Source organism: Mchenga conophoros, linkage group LG6 (genome assembly GCF_057382185.1).
Source record: "Mchenga conophoros isolate Kocher_MC1m ecotype Shallow Benthic linkage group LG6, M_conophoros_male_GT1.1, whole genome shotgun sequence".
Classification (NCBI taxonomy): domain Eukaryota; kingdom Metazoa; phylum Chordata; class Actinopteri; order Cichliformes; family Cichlidae; genus Mchenga; species Mchenga conophoros.
In genome coordinates this window covers 18,555,853-18,574,555 of record NC_140531.1, presented here as the reverse complement: position 1 = coordinate 18,574,555, position 18,703 = coordinate 18,555,853, and the positions used below count along the sequence as shown (strand labels likewise).

Below are 18,703 nucleotides of genomic sequence, written 5' to 3'. Positions count from 1 at the left end.
CCTTAAGAGGGTGGACCTGAAGCTGCACCGTTAATTTAGCTGCTAGCATGAGCCGTGGAGGAGACTGTGAACTAGAGACCTTGCCCACCCGTATTCTCCTCTCTACTGGTGGGCACGGCCCTTTGGCAGAGACGGGCAAGCATTGGCAACAATAAAAACACTCACGGGCCCTCGACCGATGGTGCCGTTCCTCGGGTGAAAGGCGAGAACGGCCCAGCTGCATAGGTTGCTCACTCTCCATGTTGTGCGACTCCGAATCTCTTCCGCCACTCGTGGCGTTTCCACCCGATGATGCTTCGCCGCGCCTAGTGCGCCCGTTAACTCATCACACACGTTCAACAAAGTACTTATCAATGCTGGCTGCCCCCACCCGGTCTCTTCGGCCAACGTTCAGAACTCAATGGAGTATTCCGCCATACTTCGTCTTCCATGCTTAAGATTTAGTAAACAGTGAGCAGCTGCATCGGCGCCAGTACCTCTCTCAAACACCTGGTACGAGATGCTGGCGTCAGTTCTCAAAACAGCTTGAGCCCAGTTTAAAGCTGGTCCGCGTAAGAACTGGACAAAAAAGGCAATCTTAGCCTCGTCAGTTTCATATGTCCTCCGCAACTGTCTAAACTAAATTGTTATTTGGGTCAACGTTCCAAAACCTCCTCGGCCGTGAGGACGCGTTGCTGGGCGGCAGAGTCCGCTGAGTCCATATTCTGGCTGGATCGTTATGTTAAGGTTCAATGCAGGGGACTCAAACACGGGAGTCCTGAATCTGCTGAACACAAGGATTTATTTACAGAGTTCCCCAGGTGTATATACAGAGAGTGCTGGGTAGTGCTATATACAACAATGTGAGGGACGGGGCTCCAGGGAAATCCAAGGAGGGAATCACTCGCTCTCCAACTCTCCACATACACGACTGCAGTTCCTTTCTTCACGTTTGACACACAGATTCACACGGGAAAGGTTATCCAGGGGGTCTGTAGATAAGGAACCAGGAATGAGTGCGTTATTCACAAAAGACACTTGACTTATCTTGAGCTGTAGCTTGACTCTCACTGACGCGTGGTAGACAACGATCCAGCGAAGACCAGCAGTCACCTCCTGGCTTAAATGCCGTTCACCTTGATGGGCATCAGGTGTGTTCTTTTCCGTGGGTGTGGGCCGAGGGCGTGAACCCACAATGAGTTCCGCCCCGGCGACAGAGAGGAGGAGAGAGAGAGCGCGAGAGAGAGAAAAGAAAGAAAAAGGCCGATCAGCGTCTCGCCGATCCCCCAGGCCGTGACATAATGTTACTACTACTTCTACTATTAATAATAAAAGTAGAGCATATTTATCCCAAATTGGCTTCTCTTCATCGGCACCCTGTTAAATTCGAAGTTGAATTCATGCTGCCATAGGCCTAGGCTGCTGGGGGCTTCCCATGATGCACTGCTTCCCCTTCACTCACCTCTTTTCAATCACTATTTGTTTATACAGCACTCTTGCATTCAATCATTAGTTATTATTAATCTCTGGCTCTCCTTCACAGCGTATCTTTTGTCCTATCTTCCTCACCTCCAGGTTTCTTCCTGTTAAAAGGGAGTTTTTACTTCCCACTGTTGTCAAGTGGTTGCTTATAGGGGTGATTTGTTGCTATATAAAAATAACTGAATTGAAACTGAATTGAAAATTGATAGAGATAAACTAGCATTCAAAGATAAAACCATAAAAAAGCATTTGTGATGTTTTGACAAATAAATATCAGATTGAAGAAAAAATGTAAAATTTGAAACATGCCAGACATTGATCGTGCAAAGAGTGTCATGTTGAGCAGATAATGAAGGAGTTGTGACTCCAAAGAGTACTTTAGATAATAACATTCAGCAACATTTATACCCTCTGATTTCTTTAGTGGTAGTATTTTAGAAAGGGCTGCGAGAAGGTGGTAGGATATCTTTTAGCAGCAGAGCATGTGTATGCGTTATCTCCTAGGGGTTATTTTAATTTCACATTTCCCTTTACTCTTCGAGATTTCGGTGCCAGGGCTTTTGGACTCACATTAAAGAGGGTCTTGCATCTGCTTTAGCAGGAAGAAAGCTCAAGCTGAGGAGTTTGTGTGCCATGTAGGAAATTAGTTTATATATACATATACATGGGTACTCATGCAAAGTGGCTTCTGTGTTCCTTGATTTGGGCTCTGTTGTGTCTAAAGAGATGTTTGGGGTTTTTTTTTACTTTGAAACACGATAAAAGAAGGAAAGCTCCCTTCTAAAGCGATTGTACGCACGAGCCCTGTGAAGGGACACTGCAGATAAGTTGCTGACTGTCCCTATCAGTCATCTCAGGAGACATATATTTGACTGGCCAGACATATCTTCCCTACCCCGCCGCACAGTTAACCCCAGCCAGTTTGGTGATTGAAATGGGAATAGGTGCCCAACCATGCATCACCAGGCTGGCTCTCTTACAGGGATATGACACTTCAAGTGACCCTCTAAGGTCAGCGCCATTATGATGCTGGGCAGGGGCAGGAAAGGGAAATAGAGCGAATGGCAGAGGGAAAGGACAAGAGATTCCCTCAGAGACACATTTAGAGTTTGAGGAAGGAAGCCTGAGTGAGAGGGGAGATAATGAAGGACATGGATGGAGGAAAGAGGAGTATGGTCTATTAAAGTGGTTCAAATAATGAATTGCAAAGCAGAGGGGGGAAAAAGAGTGAGTGCTTTCCAGCACATCACATTCAAAGACTTTTTTTTTGTGGTCATTTATTAGTGAATTGCCTGCCTTAGCTTAGGTGAAAATTAATTCAACAATTTTAGTCAAGCAACTCAACTGCCAAAGTATACTGGGACTGATTCTTAAATCACCATAACAATTGAGCAATTGGAGTAATAATGTTTGCCCATCCTCGGAGGCTTCAATTACTATGCTGTATTTATTTTGTGTGATTGGAATATGCTGAGCTCTTTCAAGATGAATTTGCTGGAAATGAGTTTTAATGCAGCAAGCCTCTGTGACCCCACAACGAATCTAAATTCCATTTAATCGAGAGGGGAGCCCTGGGAGTTGCCGCATGAGACAAATATATGCTCATCTTCAGAAGACTCTTACTCATCGTGATAATTATTTCAACGCTTCAATTAATTTGACAACGTTATTTGCACGTGCCACGGCTTCGCACACCTGTTTGCGACTCGATCTAGGAGAAATGAAGGGAAGATAAAGGCCGTCGAGTTGTGATAAAAGTCCTTAACCTGCTGCGTAGGGATGCTTATCGCTCGTGTGAATCTATAGAACCGCGATAAGCACACGATATTAAATCAGACTTGAGTATTATGCCTCTAATTTGAAATTTGAAATGGGAATAAACCCTTCAGTTTTAATTCAATTATGTATAATTCAAAGTGCATTTGTCAAGGTGCCATTCACAAGAAATAGGTACCTGCTGCTTGTGGATATTTATGTAAAATGCTATTTGCATGCAAAACGTCTAGTTTGAATAATGATGCAGATGTATTTTAGGCACTCTGTCTGGTAAATGTTTCAGATCAAACACTGTTAAGAGGATCACAAATTTAATTTAAGAAGAAAAATTGCATTACTTGCAAAATAAGAGAAGAATTCACATGAATCTTAGGGGCAACAAACTGCCTACTTGGACACAGAGCAGACAGCATGTTTGAAATCATAACACAGCGATCTCTCATGTAGAGAGTATCAAAGAGCTGCTGCCTCTAATTTAAAATGTAAGTGCAGTCAGTGTACAAATGAGGGACTAACGTTCCTAAAAAGAGACCTCTGTTCCCCTGCTAGCAATCTAGGTTTCTGAGGTGGAGCGGAGGTTCTGGCTTCACAACAAGCTAAATAATTAACCATTCATAAAACAGAAATAAATGGAATAAAAATGTGGTTCACTCTCTTTGTACTAAACCACAGAAGTCAGAGTTTTAAATTTGCTTGCACAGAAATAGGCACACCTTACAATTTTTTCTGCGAGCTTGTTTGTTTACAGTAGAAAGGATTCTTCACGCTGGATGTTACGGCATGATGTCAAAACCAAGGCAAACACCAATGAATGTCCTTCCTATATTAGGTTGGAAAAATCTGCTCAAAGCTGAGATGGTAAAATCTTGACATACACCACTGTGGAAAAGTACGTTGCTTTTTCCCACAAGGAGCAAGACTTTACTGTCATTTTTGAAGAGTTTATGAGTAATTGTTCCCAGGCTTTCTGAAAGTCAAAGGTTTTCTTCAGACACTGGCTGCTTCTTCAACCTTTGTTCGTGTGCCTGACCATTTTTATAAGAATGCTTTTTTATGGATTCATTAAGCCACTTAACCCTGACCTATGAATCACTCAAGCATAAAAAGGCTCCTAACTCAAGGTATGAATCAGTGTGGTTGGCCACACATAAGGACAGTTTAACAAAGAACCAATTTTGTATCGTTACATTCTTTGTTATTGTCACAAAAGCGCATATTTTTTTCCTGTTCTTAAGAAAGAGGACAAAGCAAAGGCTCCACAGAAGAGCTGAGAGATGCATCTGGCCTGTCAGCCCGTCCATCCACTGCTTACCAAAGCCTCACCAGAAATGAGCTCAGGTGAAGGGTACCAACTGAAGCCATTCTTAAGGAAGGAAAACTGGGAGAAAAATGTGTTTTAGTGTTGTAGTTTTAACAGGGACTAACAAAACAGAGATACTTAGGTCTTCACTCAAGTCCCAAGCCCAAGTAGATAAAATATCACAAATATAAATATTTATTTACGCAGTTTTTAAACCGGAAATCATTACTATGACCTTATTCATATTAACACCACACTAAGTAACTGGGACAATTTAGTGCTGCTCACAGATCCATTTATAAATTATTCTACTAAATATATGGTTCATTTACAGAATTTAGTCCCAGTTTAAAAGGGATGATCCACTCTCATATCACTGCATTGAAGTTTTCTTGCTTCACAAAGTGTTCCCAACAAGCCTGAAAGCTATGATCAATCAAAACACTTGAGTGATCTAGTGTTGGTCTGCACTGATCATTTAAAATCTGAAGAATTTACCTTTTATTTTGTACTCGTGGTTACAGAAACAGCCTTCCCTGGAACTCGAGATGTGCTCTGTCTTCCTTTGATGTGTTTTCATTTACCTTTCATTTCTTTTGCTTTTCGGTAAATATTTTAGGATCTTAGCCGTTGATTAGTTCACTGTCAGATTCTGAGTCCTTGTCAGCTGTTTTGATGAAGTTGTTTTTGAATACTTCTTTGTTTCTGTGTCATAAATATTTTGCACAACCAGGTCCACTGTATTTAAAATATGCTGCACGGTTAGCTAGGGCCCACATTCCCTTTCTGGCGTGTTAGATGTACTGTTCGAATGTGCAAAGCCTCTGGGGGTAAAAAACAGAAACAAATGGTATTTTTACAAACACACTGCAGCCCTGAGCTTTTTTTTTTTTTTTTTAACATTGCCAGAAAGAGCAGTATGTGAGAACACAAATGTCTAAATCATTTAGATCAGACATAAAACTCTCTTTTTACCCTGCTTTAGGTCTTGAAGCCCATGAGTGAATAGCACAGAGAATTTACAGTAAGCTTGTGTGTGCCATGAGTCCTGCCTCCTACATCTAAACCTAAAACTAACTGATTCAGGAATAAGAAGACATCTGTCCCAGACCATCAACTGCTCTGTGCATTGTTCAACACTCAGGGCACAGAACTGGCAACCTGGTAGGTTTTAGCAACGTAACTACATGGTGTGTCCATGTCTCCCTATGCTCCTTTTTCTCTTCAGTTCTTCCTTCCCACTCTCACCAAGTGCTTCCTCATAGGACATTGCCAGATTGTTCTGGATTCTCTTCTTGTGTCTTGAGATGACTCCTCTTGTGTATTAGTGCTATTTCTTGAGTTGAGCCTATCAAACCTGAAGGTTGTTATTGTGATGTCATCATGTTGCCTGACAAAAACCTACCAAATGGCTAAATAGATCTGGTTGTAGCCTTTATGCCCTTACAATAGCTTTCAATTTCACAGCAATGAGTTCAACACAAAACTGTTATTATGCATGTTATATTATTACAAAAAACCCCCAAACTTTTGTTTTCACAATGTTAGCGAAATATTTCAAAAGAAATTTCTCGCACAACAGACACTTTACTAGTAGAGCAGACTGAGAGACTAATATCTTGTACTATCCTGCACAAGTTGTGACATCAACGGGTCCTCATCAAACAACTTAGGCAAGGCAAGGCAAGGCAAGTTTATTTGTATAGCACAATTCAACAACAAGGTGATTCAAAGTGCTTTACAGAGACATTAGAAACAAGAACAAATAAAAAGCATGATTTAAAATTGATTAAAACAAGCAAATAAACTAACTAATTAACAAACAAACAACAAACAACAGTATATAAAATCAAAACAGATAAAATCAGAACAGTAGATAAAATCAGTAGTTAAATGTAAGTTTTGAAATTTAAGCTTAAAGTGTGGATTTGGTGCTTTATTCAAATGCAGCTGAGAACAGGTGAGTCTTCAACCTGGATTTAAATAAATTGAGTGTTTCAGCTGATCTGAGGCTTTCTGGGAGTTTGTTCCAGATATAAGGAGCATAAAAGCTGAATGCAGCTTCTCCGTGTCTGGTTCTGACTCTGGGAACTGATAAAAGACCGGATCCAGATGACCTGAGGGATCTGGATGGTTCATACTGGGTCAGGAGGTCATTGATGTATTTTGGTCCTAAACCATTCAGAGCTTTATAGGCCAGCATCAGAACTTTAAAGTCTATCCTCTGACGGACAGGCAGCCAGTGTAAGGACCTCAGAGCTGGACTGATGTGGTCCACTTTTTTGGTCTTAGTGAGGACTCGAGCAGCAGAGTTCTGAATGAGCTGTAGTTGTCTGACTGATTTTTTAGGTAGACCTGTAAAGATGCTGTTACAGTAATCAAGCCTACTAAAGATGAATGCATGGACTAGTTTTTCCAGGTCCTGTTGAGACATCAGATCTTTTATCCTTGATATATTCTTGAGGTGATAGTAAGCTGACTTTGTTATTGTCTTAATGTGTTTTTCTAAGTTTAGGTCTGCATCCATCACTACACCCAAATTTCTCGCCTGGTTTGTGGTTTTTAGATGTATAGATTGAAGTTCTCTGGTGACCTGTAATCGTTTTTCTTTGGCGCCAAAGACTATTACCTCAGTTTTGTTTTTGTTTAGCTGGAGAAAATTGTGGCACAACCAGTCATTGATTTCCTCAATGCATTTACCAAGAGCCTGTACAGGGCCTCGGTCTCCTGGTGACATTGTGATATATATTTGTGTGTCATCTGCATAGCTGTGATAGTTTATTTTGTTGTTGTTTATAATCTGTGCCAGTGGGAGCATGTAAATGTTAAACAGAAGGGGTCCCAAAGGCCTTAAACTTAAAGGCCGGACGACTGCTTGTTTACTATCCTCAGTGTGGTTAAAAATATGTTTTCCTGAAATTCAATAAGCATTTTAAACAAAACTATTACAACCTGTCACTTCTTTCGAGAGCTTAAAAATAATTTGTTGAAACAAATATTGGAAATAAAACACGTCATGTAATATGTCATTAAATACTGCCATTATGGGTTTGACAGGTACAGATTAGATAGGTGTACTGTACATGGGGCGCACAATCAGGCCATTTAAAAATGGACATGGTACTGTGTCAGCTGTCAGCTGTATTTTCTAATTTTCCACCACGGCAGACAATTTACATTTAAATTGCTTTTCTTTCACAGCGCAAGGCCCCAACATAATGTTCGAGTATCAAATGGACATTTAGACATCAAAGCAAGCAGTACAAATGTTTTGTTTGACTTTGTTTGCTTTATGTGGTTTGAATTGTATGTGCGCCCAGTTTTGTGTCTCTACATCTTTACATATTTTTACACATTACCTGATGACAATCGGACTGCCAGCAACAAAAAAATTATGATGCATCAATGTGTATTTGCTGTTAAAACACAGTAGAAGGTATCAAGTAACACTTGAGAGTGTATGTGTGTTAAAATGTTAACTTTTACTATTGTGACCCCTGTAACAGAAACTTCACATCCCTGGATCATATATATCATCCATCATCTCATCTGTAGCGTGGCTTTGATCAAAGGATAGAAACAACAAAGTCAAGATGCTTGTCAGATATAATCAATCCTGAATGTCAAAAAATGTTATTACCAGTTTAGGAAACATGATTTGAGCCACAATGAATTATCTGTGGCTCAGATAATTCTGAGCCACAGAAGCCACCATTTCCCCAGATTGAATGGTGAAAGTTCACCATTCAATGCTTTCTCTCTGCTGTGCTTCTGTTGTCCTTTCTATCCTTACTTGTGTGTCAGAATTTATTGCAGATATGCCACTGATCCTCACTGACATCTGCATTAATGGAAATGTCAGCATGTGTGTGTTTAACAAGAGTTACTGTAAGTTTGGATGTATGTTAGCAAAAAGGGATGATTGCCATTGACTTTTATTGCGTTTCCATGGCGGGAAAGAGGCAACAAACGTCATCTAATATGTGTGCGAACGAGCCAAAACAGTGGTATGTCTCCATTTTCATTGCTTCCCCTTGAAATAAAATGACCCTTGAATTACGGCGTTAACAGGACTTACCGAGGCTGAACTCCACCTGAGGCAGCTTGGGTGTTAGAATAACACCTGCAAGACAGAGACAGCAAAAAGACAGAGTGGAGTTGAGATAAAAACAGAGCGAGAGGGAGATAAAGATAAGGAAGAGGGGAACATTAGAACAATGAAAAAGGAGGAAACAGACGTAAAACATTAACGGCTGCAGTTTAATTTTGTGGAAGTTTAAAAGGTGTAGAGCTCCAACCATTGTTTTTCAATGACTTTTCATGAATTTCAGTCTTTGATTTGCCATCTTATTAAATTAATCATATCAATGTTAGATAATAGGGAAATATGCTCATTACAATTTCAAAGAGCATAAGTGCAAAACAAGCCGACTACTTTTAATCTAAAATAATCTGAATCAAAAACCTGTGAACCCTCACATATTTACTAAAAGCAAGGCATAAATATTTAGCTTAGTTTCCTGGTTATTTATCAAAATTGTTGAGTCAGTTGTAGTCACTTTGCACAGATGCAATATAATTACGCTAAGGGGGTTGAACTCCTGGCAACAAACTATTTTAATCAGAAATAAAAGGCTTTATAGAGAGTTTGAACATGGTAGGAGCACAACAGGCTCCCCAAATGCCACACTGATTAATGTAACTGTTCATCTAGATTATGCAAACAACTCAGCGATCGTTGAGAACGTCAGAACTAGAGTTTCTGGGTATCCATTGTCCTTGAGGCTTTACGCCAATAACGATGACTGACTGCTTCAGTCATCTGTCACTAAAGCTTTCTCTCATTCATCACTTTCCCAGTTTGACATGACCATTCAAAAACCAAACCGATGAAACGCCTGTAAGATGGTGCAACAAGTCTAGAGGGGGACTAAACTGCTAAATTCCTCCTCTTGGGGTGCTTGGACACAATTGGCCTCTCTAAGGCTCATCAACTCCACTAATGGGCCGTGGATACTCGATGTTCACTGATGTATGTATCGCCTCTGTTCTTTAATACAGCCTGAACTCTCTTAAGCAGCTTTATTGTAATCTCTATAAGTACAGTAGTCTTCACGAATCGTTCTCCAGGCTTCTTGAAGGACATTCAGAACTCTTCTTTGGATGTTGGCTGCCTTTTGTTCTGTTCTCTGTCAAGATGATCCCACATTGTTAGGATCCAGGCTCTGATCCGTGAATGATCATGTTCCCTTGTGTGTTTTTATATCCAGATATCCCTTTTTAAGGGGTTTGTAGTGTGTTTGGGATCATTGCCATGCTGAAAAATGAAGCCATTGCCAGCCAGCCCCTTTCTTGATAGTATTTCTTAATGGATCAAAATCTGATCAAGATAAAAGTCTTTTCTGTGTTCGTGTACTTCCATCAACCTTGACAAGATCTCCAAGACCACTAGGTGAAATGCAGGGCCAAACCATGTGAGCCTCCACCATGTTTTGCTCACTGTTTTACCTCTCTCTGATCTCCATCAAAAATACTGCCAGTACTTTGAACCAAAGTCGGATCCATCCATCTCTCCGTGCAAGACCTGTTGCCACTGATTTTCAGTCCAATTCTCGTGTAATTTGGCAAACCTCAGCCTTTTCTCCCTGTTTTCCTTCCTTAAGAATTGCTTCTTGGCAGCCACCCTTCATCAGAAATGACCCTTCAGCGAACAGCAGATGGACCAGCATCTCTCAGTCAAGTCTTTGCTATTTCTTAAGCACGTGACCTTTAGATTCAAACAAACAAGCCAAAAAGAAAGAAAAAACAAACATTGCTCAAAACTGGTTTCTTGAAAGCAAATTATAAAGAAACAAGTTCTGGCGCAAGACTATTGCATCGTACTGTATGTATGGTTGTTTGTTGGGACTGTTGATTAAAAAGCATGTCCAATAAAGGCTCAAATATTCTCTTAGTAACAGTGCAGGTTTACTGTAATATTTCTTCTTGCATTTGTTTCTGGAGATAAATCTAAAAAATGCCCCAGCTCACAGAGATGCAGTGAATTATGTCAAATGTTGATGAATCGTTTAAATGCTGTTTTTTAATCTTTGAACCATATTCTTTGAAATGAATGAGTCCAAAGATGGAAAATTATGGAAATCATAAGCATTATCTGGCACCGTGTTGAGAGTCATTTGCCTACTGAGGCCAAGACAGCTTCAAGCACAGTAACTTGATAAAAAAAAAAAAAAAAGATTACCAGCAATTTGAAGTGCATTTCTAAATTCAATAAATATGCTAACAAACTTGTAAATAAACCTTCAGTTTGCTAGCATTTATGCTCAGTGAAATAAACTGAGCTCTGTCAGATGTAATACATGTCAGAAAAGGCTGTAGAAGCTTACGCAAACCCGGTCCAATATCTGTTACAACTGCAGTAAATATCTAATTAATCAAGTGGACAAGTATTTGTAGCACACGGGGCAAGGAAACACACACCACCAACACAGGTCAATTATGCTTGTAAATAAACTTTCATCATCTGGTTCTCACATTACTTTCTCATCTTCATCATCCCATTCCTCAGGGGTCATGTCTCCTCATGTTGTCACCATTAAGACTTCCTTATGAGTGCTGATGGAACTTTAATAAGCCAGGATGACATGCTGCGTATAGCTGAAATAGAAAGCCCTTTAGCTAGGTAGGCTGACACTGTGCCAGCTGTTGGGTCCAGTCTCCGGTGTAGCATTATCATAAGGGACTGACACATGGACAGCCCGGCTACTTTGTAGGACTTATCTTGAGTGGTAAGAAGCAGTGGAAAATGCTTGTCGTTGCAGAAATAATTAAAGATAAGGAGCAAAGCTGAGTCTAGGTCTGATAGAGGTTCAGGATACAGATCATGAGACACATGTGGCAAAGCAAGTCAAAGTGTTTGATAATGAAGCAGGAGGAAGACTGGAATTCAGAGCTGTCAGAATTTTAAAGCATGGCTTATAGGCAGAGTGTCGAGTATTTTTAGAAGGATCATGCCAGATGCTTTGATTTTATGACAGGCAACACATGTTAAGTTGCATTTTCCTTTTTTTGTTTTTTCAGTATAAAGTCTGAATAAATAACGTGTAAAACTATGTTTTAGTGCAGCTCTGAAAGCTTTCACATGGTCACATCACCCCAATATCCACATGATCTAAGATATAACGGACAAATTATGCAACCTGAGGACACAACTCCTGTTATGTACACGGTGACCTCATTCTCGTCCCGCAGCACTAAACATGCCGCATGTCATTACCCTCTGGGGGAGAATCAGCCTGACCAAAACAAATACACAAACAAGGTCTAATCGCAATAATTAGCCATTACATGGAGAGAGATAAGCCACCTGCACTGCCCATATCTATTGTAACTCACGACTCTAAGTTGCAGATACATACGTGGGGGAAAGTGGCACAGGTGTGGTATTTATAATCGATATCCGCTGGCATTATGAATATGGTAATAAGCTCAGCAAGGCAGCAGGCAGGCAGCACATGCAGATGTAACTCCCAGAGGGGCCCAAAGCAAATGAGGTGTGCCCGCCCGCTATACTGCAGTTTCATCTGGCTCTAGAAATAACAGCACAGCCCCACTGTACCTCCAATCTATCAGCCCCCCTGTCTGTGGAAGGTATCAGTAGGGAAAAAGGCACGCTGAAGGCAGAGGAGAGGGTAATTTATAAGGATGTGAGCAGACTAGGTGAATCCTCAGGAATGACAAAGTTAATTAATGTTCAGGGACTTAAATGGTCCGTCTTACAGATGATCATTTAACTCGCTTCCCTTCTCATTGCCCTGCTTTCTCGCATGCTGCATTGTATGATAACCGCTAACACGCAAGGGGGACAAGGGTGAATGTGGGAAATAGTTGGTGGTTTTGGTGGGTGGGGGTGGGGGATTGAGATGATTCTGCTGTTTATTTCTAAGTCTGCAAAAGATGGAAGTAGAAAATATCACCAGACACCGCTCCAATTCCCAAGTATGGTTTCAACGAAGAAAATCAAACAATTTTTCCGAAGAGAGTTTTGATAAACTGCCCTGCAGAGGCTATAGTACACATTCACAGTCACTTCTGCTTATCCTCTTCATGAATAGATATTACATATAAAAGCCCACGCCTATGAATAAATCCTGTCCATATTTTTGAATATTATCTTCTTTTGAATTTTGAGGTTAGATTAATAATTCACTTATGTGGCTGGCTCAGCATGGGCTTTGATATTTCAGGGATATAACTCTCTCAACAAATGATTCCAACCCAACAAGCAGCTCTGCTCACCCTTCCTACACGTTCACCCACACTAATTGCAATGTTTCCTTCTCCTAACTCCTTTTTGTCCGACCTCGCGTTTCTCTGTCCTGTAGTTTAAATTGCCTAAACAGAACCTGCACATCCACTGCGATGATTCAGTCACCAGCCAGGCTTACATACCTGTAACTCAATTGATGTTTGCACAGACAGGCATCCCATTAGGACAAGTGGTGCTGAATGGGAGAGTGAGTTATCGTCACATTACTGCTTTGGGAGATTGAGGAGGGGGGGGACAGATGGTTTTGTTGCCAGCGTTTAATGAAGTGTTGTGAATCAGTTGGATGCGCTGAGGAGGTCTTGACTGTCAAGCTGATAAGAGACGTAGTCTGGGGGGGTTAACAAGAGTGGGACCTTTCGCTCCGTGACAGCTTGGTCACGGCACGCGTCTCGCAAAGACAGTTCAATCAATTAAATGTTGCGGCTTTCATTACCGATACTGTTTCCTGTATGCAAATTCTGTTATGAATAGTTAATAGCTAAAATAACATAATTTCACCCTTTGTGATTGGGAGTTTGTAAAACGCCAATTCAGCCCCACCTTAATTAGCACCGAGCAGCACCCAGTTTGGTTTCGCTTTTATCTGCTGTCAAGAAAGAGGAGATAAACTGTGTCACCTTGCGACTGATAATGCACGGTTGTCAACCTGCTGTTCGGCCCAAACACTGTAATTATGTGCTTCGCTCTTGTCTTCCAGGATGCCCAGGGGAAACAAAGCAAAGGTAGAGTGAGGCGTTACACTCCTGCATCTGTCAGATGCCATCTATAAAATTGTGCAGAGGATTTTATGGTAGGTGCCTATCTTGGGTTTGCCATCAGGTCATAGCTATTGAGAGTGTGGCCCTGTGTGTGTCTCTGCATAACTGTGCAACGTCAGAGCATGCCTGCATATGTCCGTGTGAATGGGCAATCGGACACATAAGATGCTTCACCAGTGTGTCAGTGTAGGTTTAAAGCAAAGAAGGCAAGGCGTCGTGAACTGCGCTTTCATCCTTCTTTGTACAGTTCCATCTGCTTATTCCCATTGGGACGATGATGGTTCTTAGCTTGCATGCCAATGCAAATGCTTAGCAGCAACCGCATGCAGTGTCTGTCCTTTTAGTAAGCAAAGGTATTAAATGTGGAGAGGAGGCTTTGTGGCATCACTGATATGGATAATCTCTTCAGCATTCTCCTGTAGTGATGGGCACTAAGACATCTAGTTTGCCTCTGCCAGTGCATATTAGTGACAGCACATTCAGCCTACATGGAATACGACTGCAGTAAAAATGCAAATTCACACACACATACACGTGCATGCATGAACACCAGTGCACAGAGACAGAGACACGACACGCAAGCAAACATGTGACGTTTTACCCCCCGACTCCCACCAAGAAAACATGTGAACAAACAGCTTTTCAAACTTTCTCTCTGCAGAGTCACTCAATCAAAATTCCATTTTGCTCAAAACTAGATAAGGCAGACTTTTGTATTATTTACTACACACATGCATTCTGAAGCTCAAAAGAACTGAGAAACATTTTTGAGATTTCAATTCAACCACACAACAAGAATACTTAAATGGAAACCTGCAGCAAGGCAGGCAGTTTTTAAAAAGTCTACAGTTTTAAATTGTGGAGACACGACTGACAGGCCCGAAGATCAATCGTGGCTTAACAACATTTTAAATATCTGACAACAAAAGACATCACTTGATAGCACTTAGTGTCATTTCTATCTACCAATAATGATCTTTCATAACAAGTGCATCTATATATCATCAGGTATTGAGTTGTAATTATTCTGCATAGGAGTCAGTTACTTGTCTACTGAAGACTGGGGTTTTAAAAATCTCTCACACTTTTGCTGGTACCTCCACCCTAGCTCTCTCCCTGAAACACACACACACACACACACACACACACACACGCACACACACGCACACAGACTTTCATTCTTTGTGTGTGGCAGCACGAGAACAAACACTTGCACAGGGAAAATACTCAAAAGCAAGACATCATCTAGAGAAGCATTTGCAGTAACAGTAGAGAAAACCAATGCTTAGAACTGACGAGCAGTTATGGAGTTAGACTGTAGAACAAGAAAGGACAGAGGAAAGAGGAGACAGATTCAAACAGTCACAAAACACAGTGGAGTCAGCTCACCAGCAGCGCTCAGTCCTTCAGGACTCGCACTCAGCTCCTTCATGTCAACCATGCAGTGTCCCAGGTGCTGCGTGCCGTCCTCCATCTGTCCAGCTTGCCCCACAGTTCTCCCTCGTGCTCCTCCACCTCTTCTCCCACCTCCTCCACGAAACACCACAGTCCAGTCCAGTTCCCCGGCTCACACGCAGCCTTCCAAGCAGAGAAGCTGTCACAAAGATAGCAATCCTCTCACCCCGCTTTCTTGCTGCCTCACGGTGCGCTCTCTGTCAGCATTAAGGATGCCTCATGGAAACTAATACGGAAGAGAGGGACCGGCGACGGACCTGGAGCAGCAGCGGGAGGGAGGAGGAGAGGGAGGGGGAAGAGAGGGGAGCAGGAGAGAAAAAGACAGGGGAAGGGAGGAGTGATGAGGGAGTGAGATTCCAAATGAAAGAGAAAGCAGGACAGAATTGATGTTATGTGCAATACAAAGCTCTATCCATCAATCTTGGGCTGTCAGTCGGGGACCTAGACCCGACTGCACAGAGCACCGCAGCCAGAAAGACACGGCTCTGTCCTCCTCCTCTCTCTCTCCCTCCCTCCTTTTCTCTTCTCACTGCGCAGCCACTGCTGCAACCAGACATGGCAGCAGGGTCCCTTTGATTTCTGATGTCCGTCTCACTCCCCTTCTCCAACCTGCCCTCACCTCTACATCACTCTTTTCCTTTTCTCAGCAGTGTAACAATTGCCAAACTCCCAAGCGTGATATGTTGAAGCCAGAATCATGCAGCATGATTTGGGGACTTATACAGCTGAGGGATTTGCAGAGTATAAGGACAGTTTTTATTGCATAAAGAGCTGAGTATAACCCAACATGGCAACTTCACCACAATTTCAAATCAACAGGTTAAACACAGAATGTGATACAGATAGTAGTTGTTTCTGGGTTTTAGAGGTTTGTGGGGGTTGTTTATGTTTCGCAGCGTAGATCTAGACTGGACATTTTGAAAAAGGAATTAGGATGAGGAGTTATATATAAAGATTTTCAAGGTAAAATAATGACTGCCTCCTCTTATGCTCCTAAGGGAAGCATTATTGTTCTTTGGTCACCAAGGTCATGATGCTACAGTAAGCGTACATCTACAATGTAGTTAATTAAAATCCAGCTGAATGGAGGAGGAGCTGTGTTGTCTGTTAAACTCATTCAATATAAGTGAAGGCTACTGTGAAGGTGCTTGATTTTATACACCTGTGGCTATGGAAGTGATTTTAAGTGAAGTTTCACCTACGACTAGCTGGAGATACAGCTTCTCTCACCAGTGATGATCCTTGATACGCAAAGTTGGGTTCAGTTTGGCATGAAACCAGATGATGTTTGCCCTCGACATAACTTTGAGGACTGTGAACTCAAACATAAGCTCCTGCAAGTGGTCAGAACCAGGTTTCCAGAGCGCAATCTAAAAATATACTGCGCAAAAGGCAAGAGCCACTCTTAATTTTTCTTTTTCTTTTGCTTCCCAGGAGCCAGTCATTTCTTGTAATTTTTTAAAGTGGTCTTGAGCAATAGTTCTCCAGGCTTTCTGAAAGCATTTCAAGGTTTTTCTTTGGACATTGGCTGCTTTTTCACTCATTTTCAGTCCAGTCCTTGTACCTGACCATTTATCAAAAGAAAGGTTTTCTTCTGAGAACAGGAATCATTGAAGCATAAAAAAGGCACCTAACTTAACGCATCTCTTGGCATGGTGTGCAGTGTGTCCTCAAATAATTAATGAAACTGGACAAGTGGAGGTCAAAAGAAGATTTGGCAGGTCTAAAAAGACACTATGTACAGCAGATGAACAGTACTTGAAAGTCATGTCCTTAAGAAGTAGAAAATAAATCCAACAAAGACCTGACAGAGAACCCAAGAGATGCATCTGTTTGCTGAAGCCTCATCAAACAGTGTCAATGGAAGCGTGACTGTCAAACAACCATTTTAAAGAAAATGAAACAGGGAGAAAATGTTGAGGTATGGCTAATTAAAAATCAGACTATGTGGAGTGAGGAGGTGGGCCCAAGTGCAGACAATGCCGTTTAGTGGAGGATGATAAAAACGTTTCAAAAACAAAGGCAAAGCAACACTAAAAAATAACCTAAACTGGGAGAACTAAGTCTAAGCATAAAAAAAACCCTGGAACATGAAAAGGAGCATGAACATGGAAACCTGACATGAGAAACCTAAAACATGAAGACTTGCCGTGAATTCATAAACCTGGAAACATGGCATGACATAGTAGACAAGCAGGCAAAACAGATGAACGGACAAGGAATGACAGGAACTCTGAGATTAAATACACACAGGAGGTGATCAGGGGAAGTGGAAACACATGGAGAAACAGCTGATTCGAATGAACATAATGACGCCACGGGGGAAGTGAAACTAAACATACTGAACATGGGACAACCAGACCTCTTCAAAATAAAACAGGAAACATAACAGAATGCAAACATGACAACACGAGCCTGAAAACATAGAACACGCAGACATTAAACACGTGTCAGACTAAGACAGCGGTCCCCAACCTTTTTTGTGCCGTGGACCGGTTTAATGTCAGACAATATTTTCACGCTCTAGTAACAGATAAATATTTCTTTCAAAATAAGACACAACTACAACACAGGAAAAGACCCAGGAAAACGAGTTAACGATAAAAACCCTGAAAACTATGTATTTCCAACACATTCTCAATTCCAGAGTGTAATATTTTAGGAAATTTCACACCAGAGCCAAAACTCTCGCAGCCTGGTACCAAAGGACTCATGGACCGGTACCGGTCCTTGGCCCAGGGGTTGGACTAAGACACACAGACTTACCACGACAAACCGATGAGGAACAAGCACACTATAGATACACACAGAACCCAATGACAAATGAAACGGATCACAAGGGGAAAACATGTAAACAAGAGAAGGAGGCGGGAGACAAAGACATCACAGAAACACATGAAGGGCGAGGAAGACTTAAACATAAGGGGTGATGACACAAAGGAGATCTAAAAAACACTGAACTTACACAGCAGCCTAGGCAAAATAGAATGAGCTGAACTTAAACATAAACCATCAAAATATAAGACAAGTCAAAACGCTGGGTCACATGACCCAGGGTCATGACAAGAGCTGCCAGTTTAAATCAGGTATAGTTTTTTTTTTTATGAAGTATTGAAACATTTTCATTGAAACTTGTTAAAGTTATACATGCTTCCCTTAGGCAGTATCATTAGAAGACATAGCATACATTTTCACTGCTATGCAGATGACACCCAGCTCTATCTGTCCATGAAGCCAGATAACACACACCAATTAGTTAAACTGCAGGAATGTCTTAAAGACATAAAGACCTGGATGGCCGCTAACTTTCTGCTTCTTAATTCAGATAAAACTGAGGTTATTGTACTCGGCCCTGAAAATCTTAGAAATATGGTATCTAATCAGATTCTTACTCTGGATGGCATTACCTTGGCCTCCAGTAACGCGGTGAGGAACCTTGGAGTCATTTTTGACCAGGACATGTCCTTCAACGCACATATTAAACAAATATGTAAGACTGCTTTCTTCCATTTGCGCAACATCTCTAAAATTAGAAATATCCTGTCTCAGAGTGACGCTGAAAAACTAGTTCATGCATTTATTACTTCCAGGCTGGACTACTGTAATTCATTATTATCAGGATGT

At 41.4% G+C, this 18,703-nt stretch overlaps 1 protein-coding gene across 2 annotated transcripts in view; it reads right to left on the bottom strand.

Annotated features, from left to right (window-relative positions):
• The window catches only part of inpp4b (inositol polyphosphate-4-phosphatase type II B), a 177,832-nt gene extending 162,298 nt beyond the window's left edge, over window positions 1-15,534 (bottom strand). For both annotated transcript variants that reach the window (XM_085276578.1, XM_085276577.1), the window contains exons 1-2: window positions 15,014-15,534; window positions 8,616-8,660 (exon numbers count right to left, since the gene is read on the bottom strand). In XM_085276578.1, the coding sequence (XP_085132704.1) occupies window positions 8,616-8,660; window positions 15,014-15,098 (130 nt within the window). In that variant the 5' untranslated portion in view covers window positions 15,099-15,534. The remainder of the gene's footprint in view (window positions 1-8,615; window positions 8,661-15,013) is intronic.
• Window positions 15,535-18,703: the final 3,169 nt, after the last annotated feature.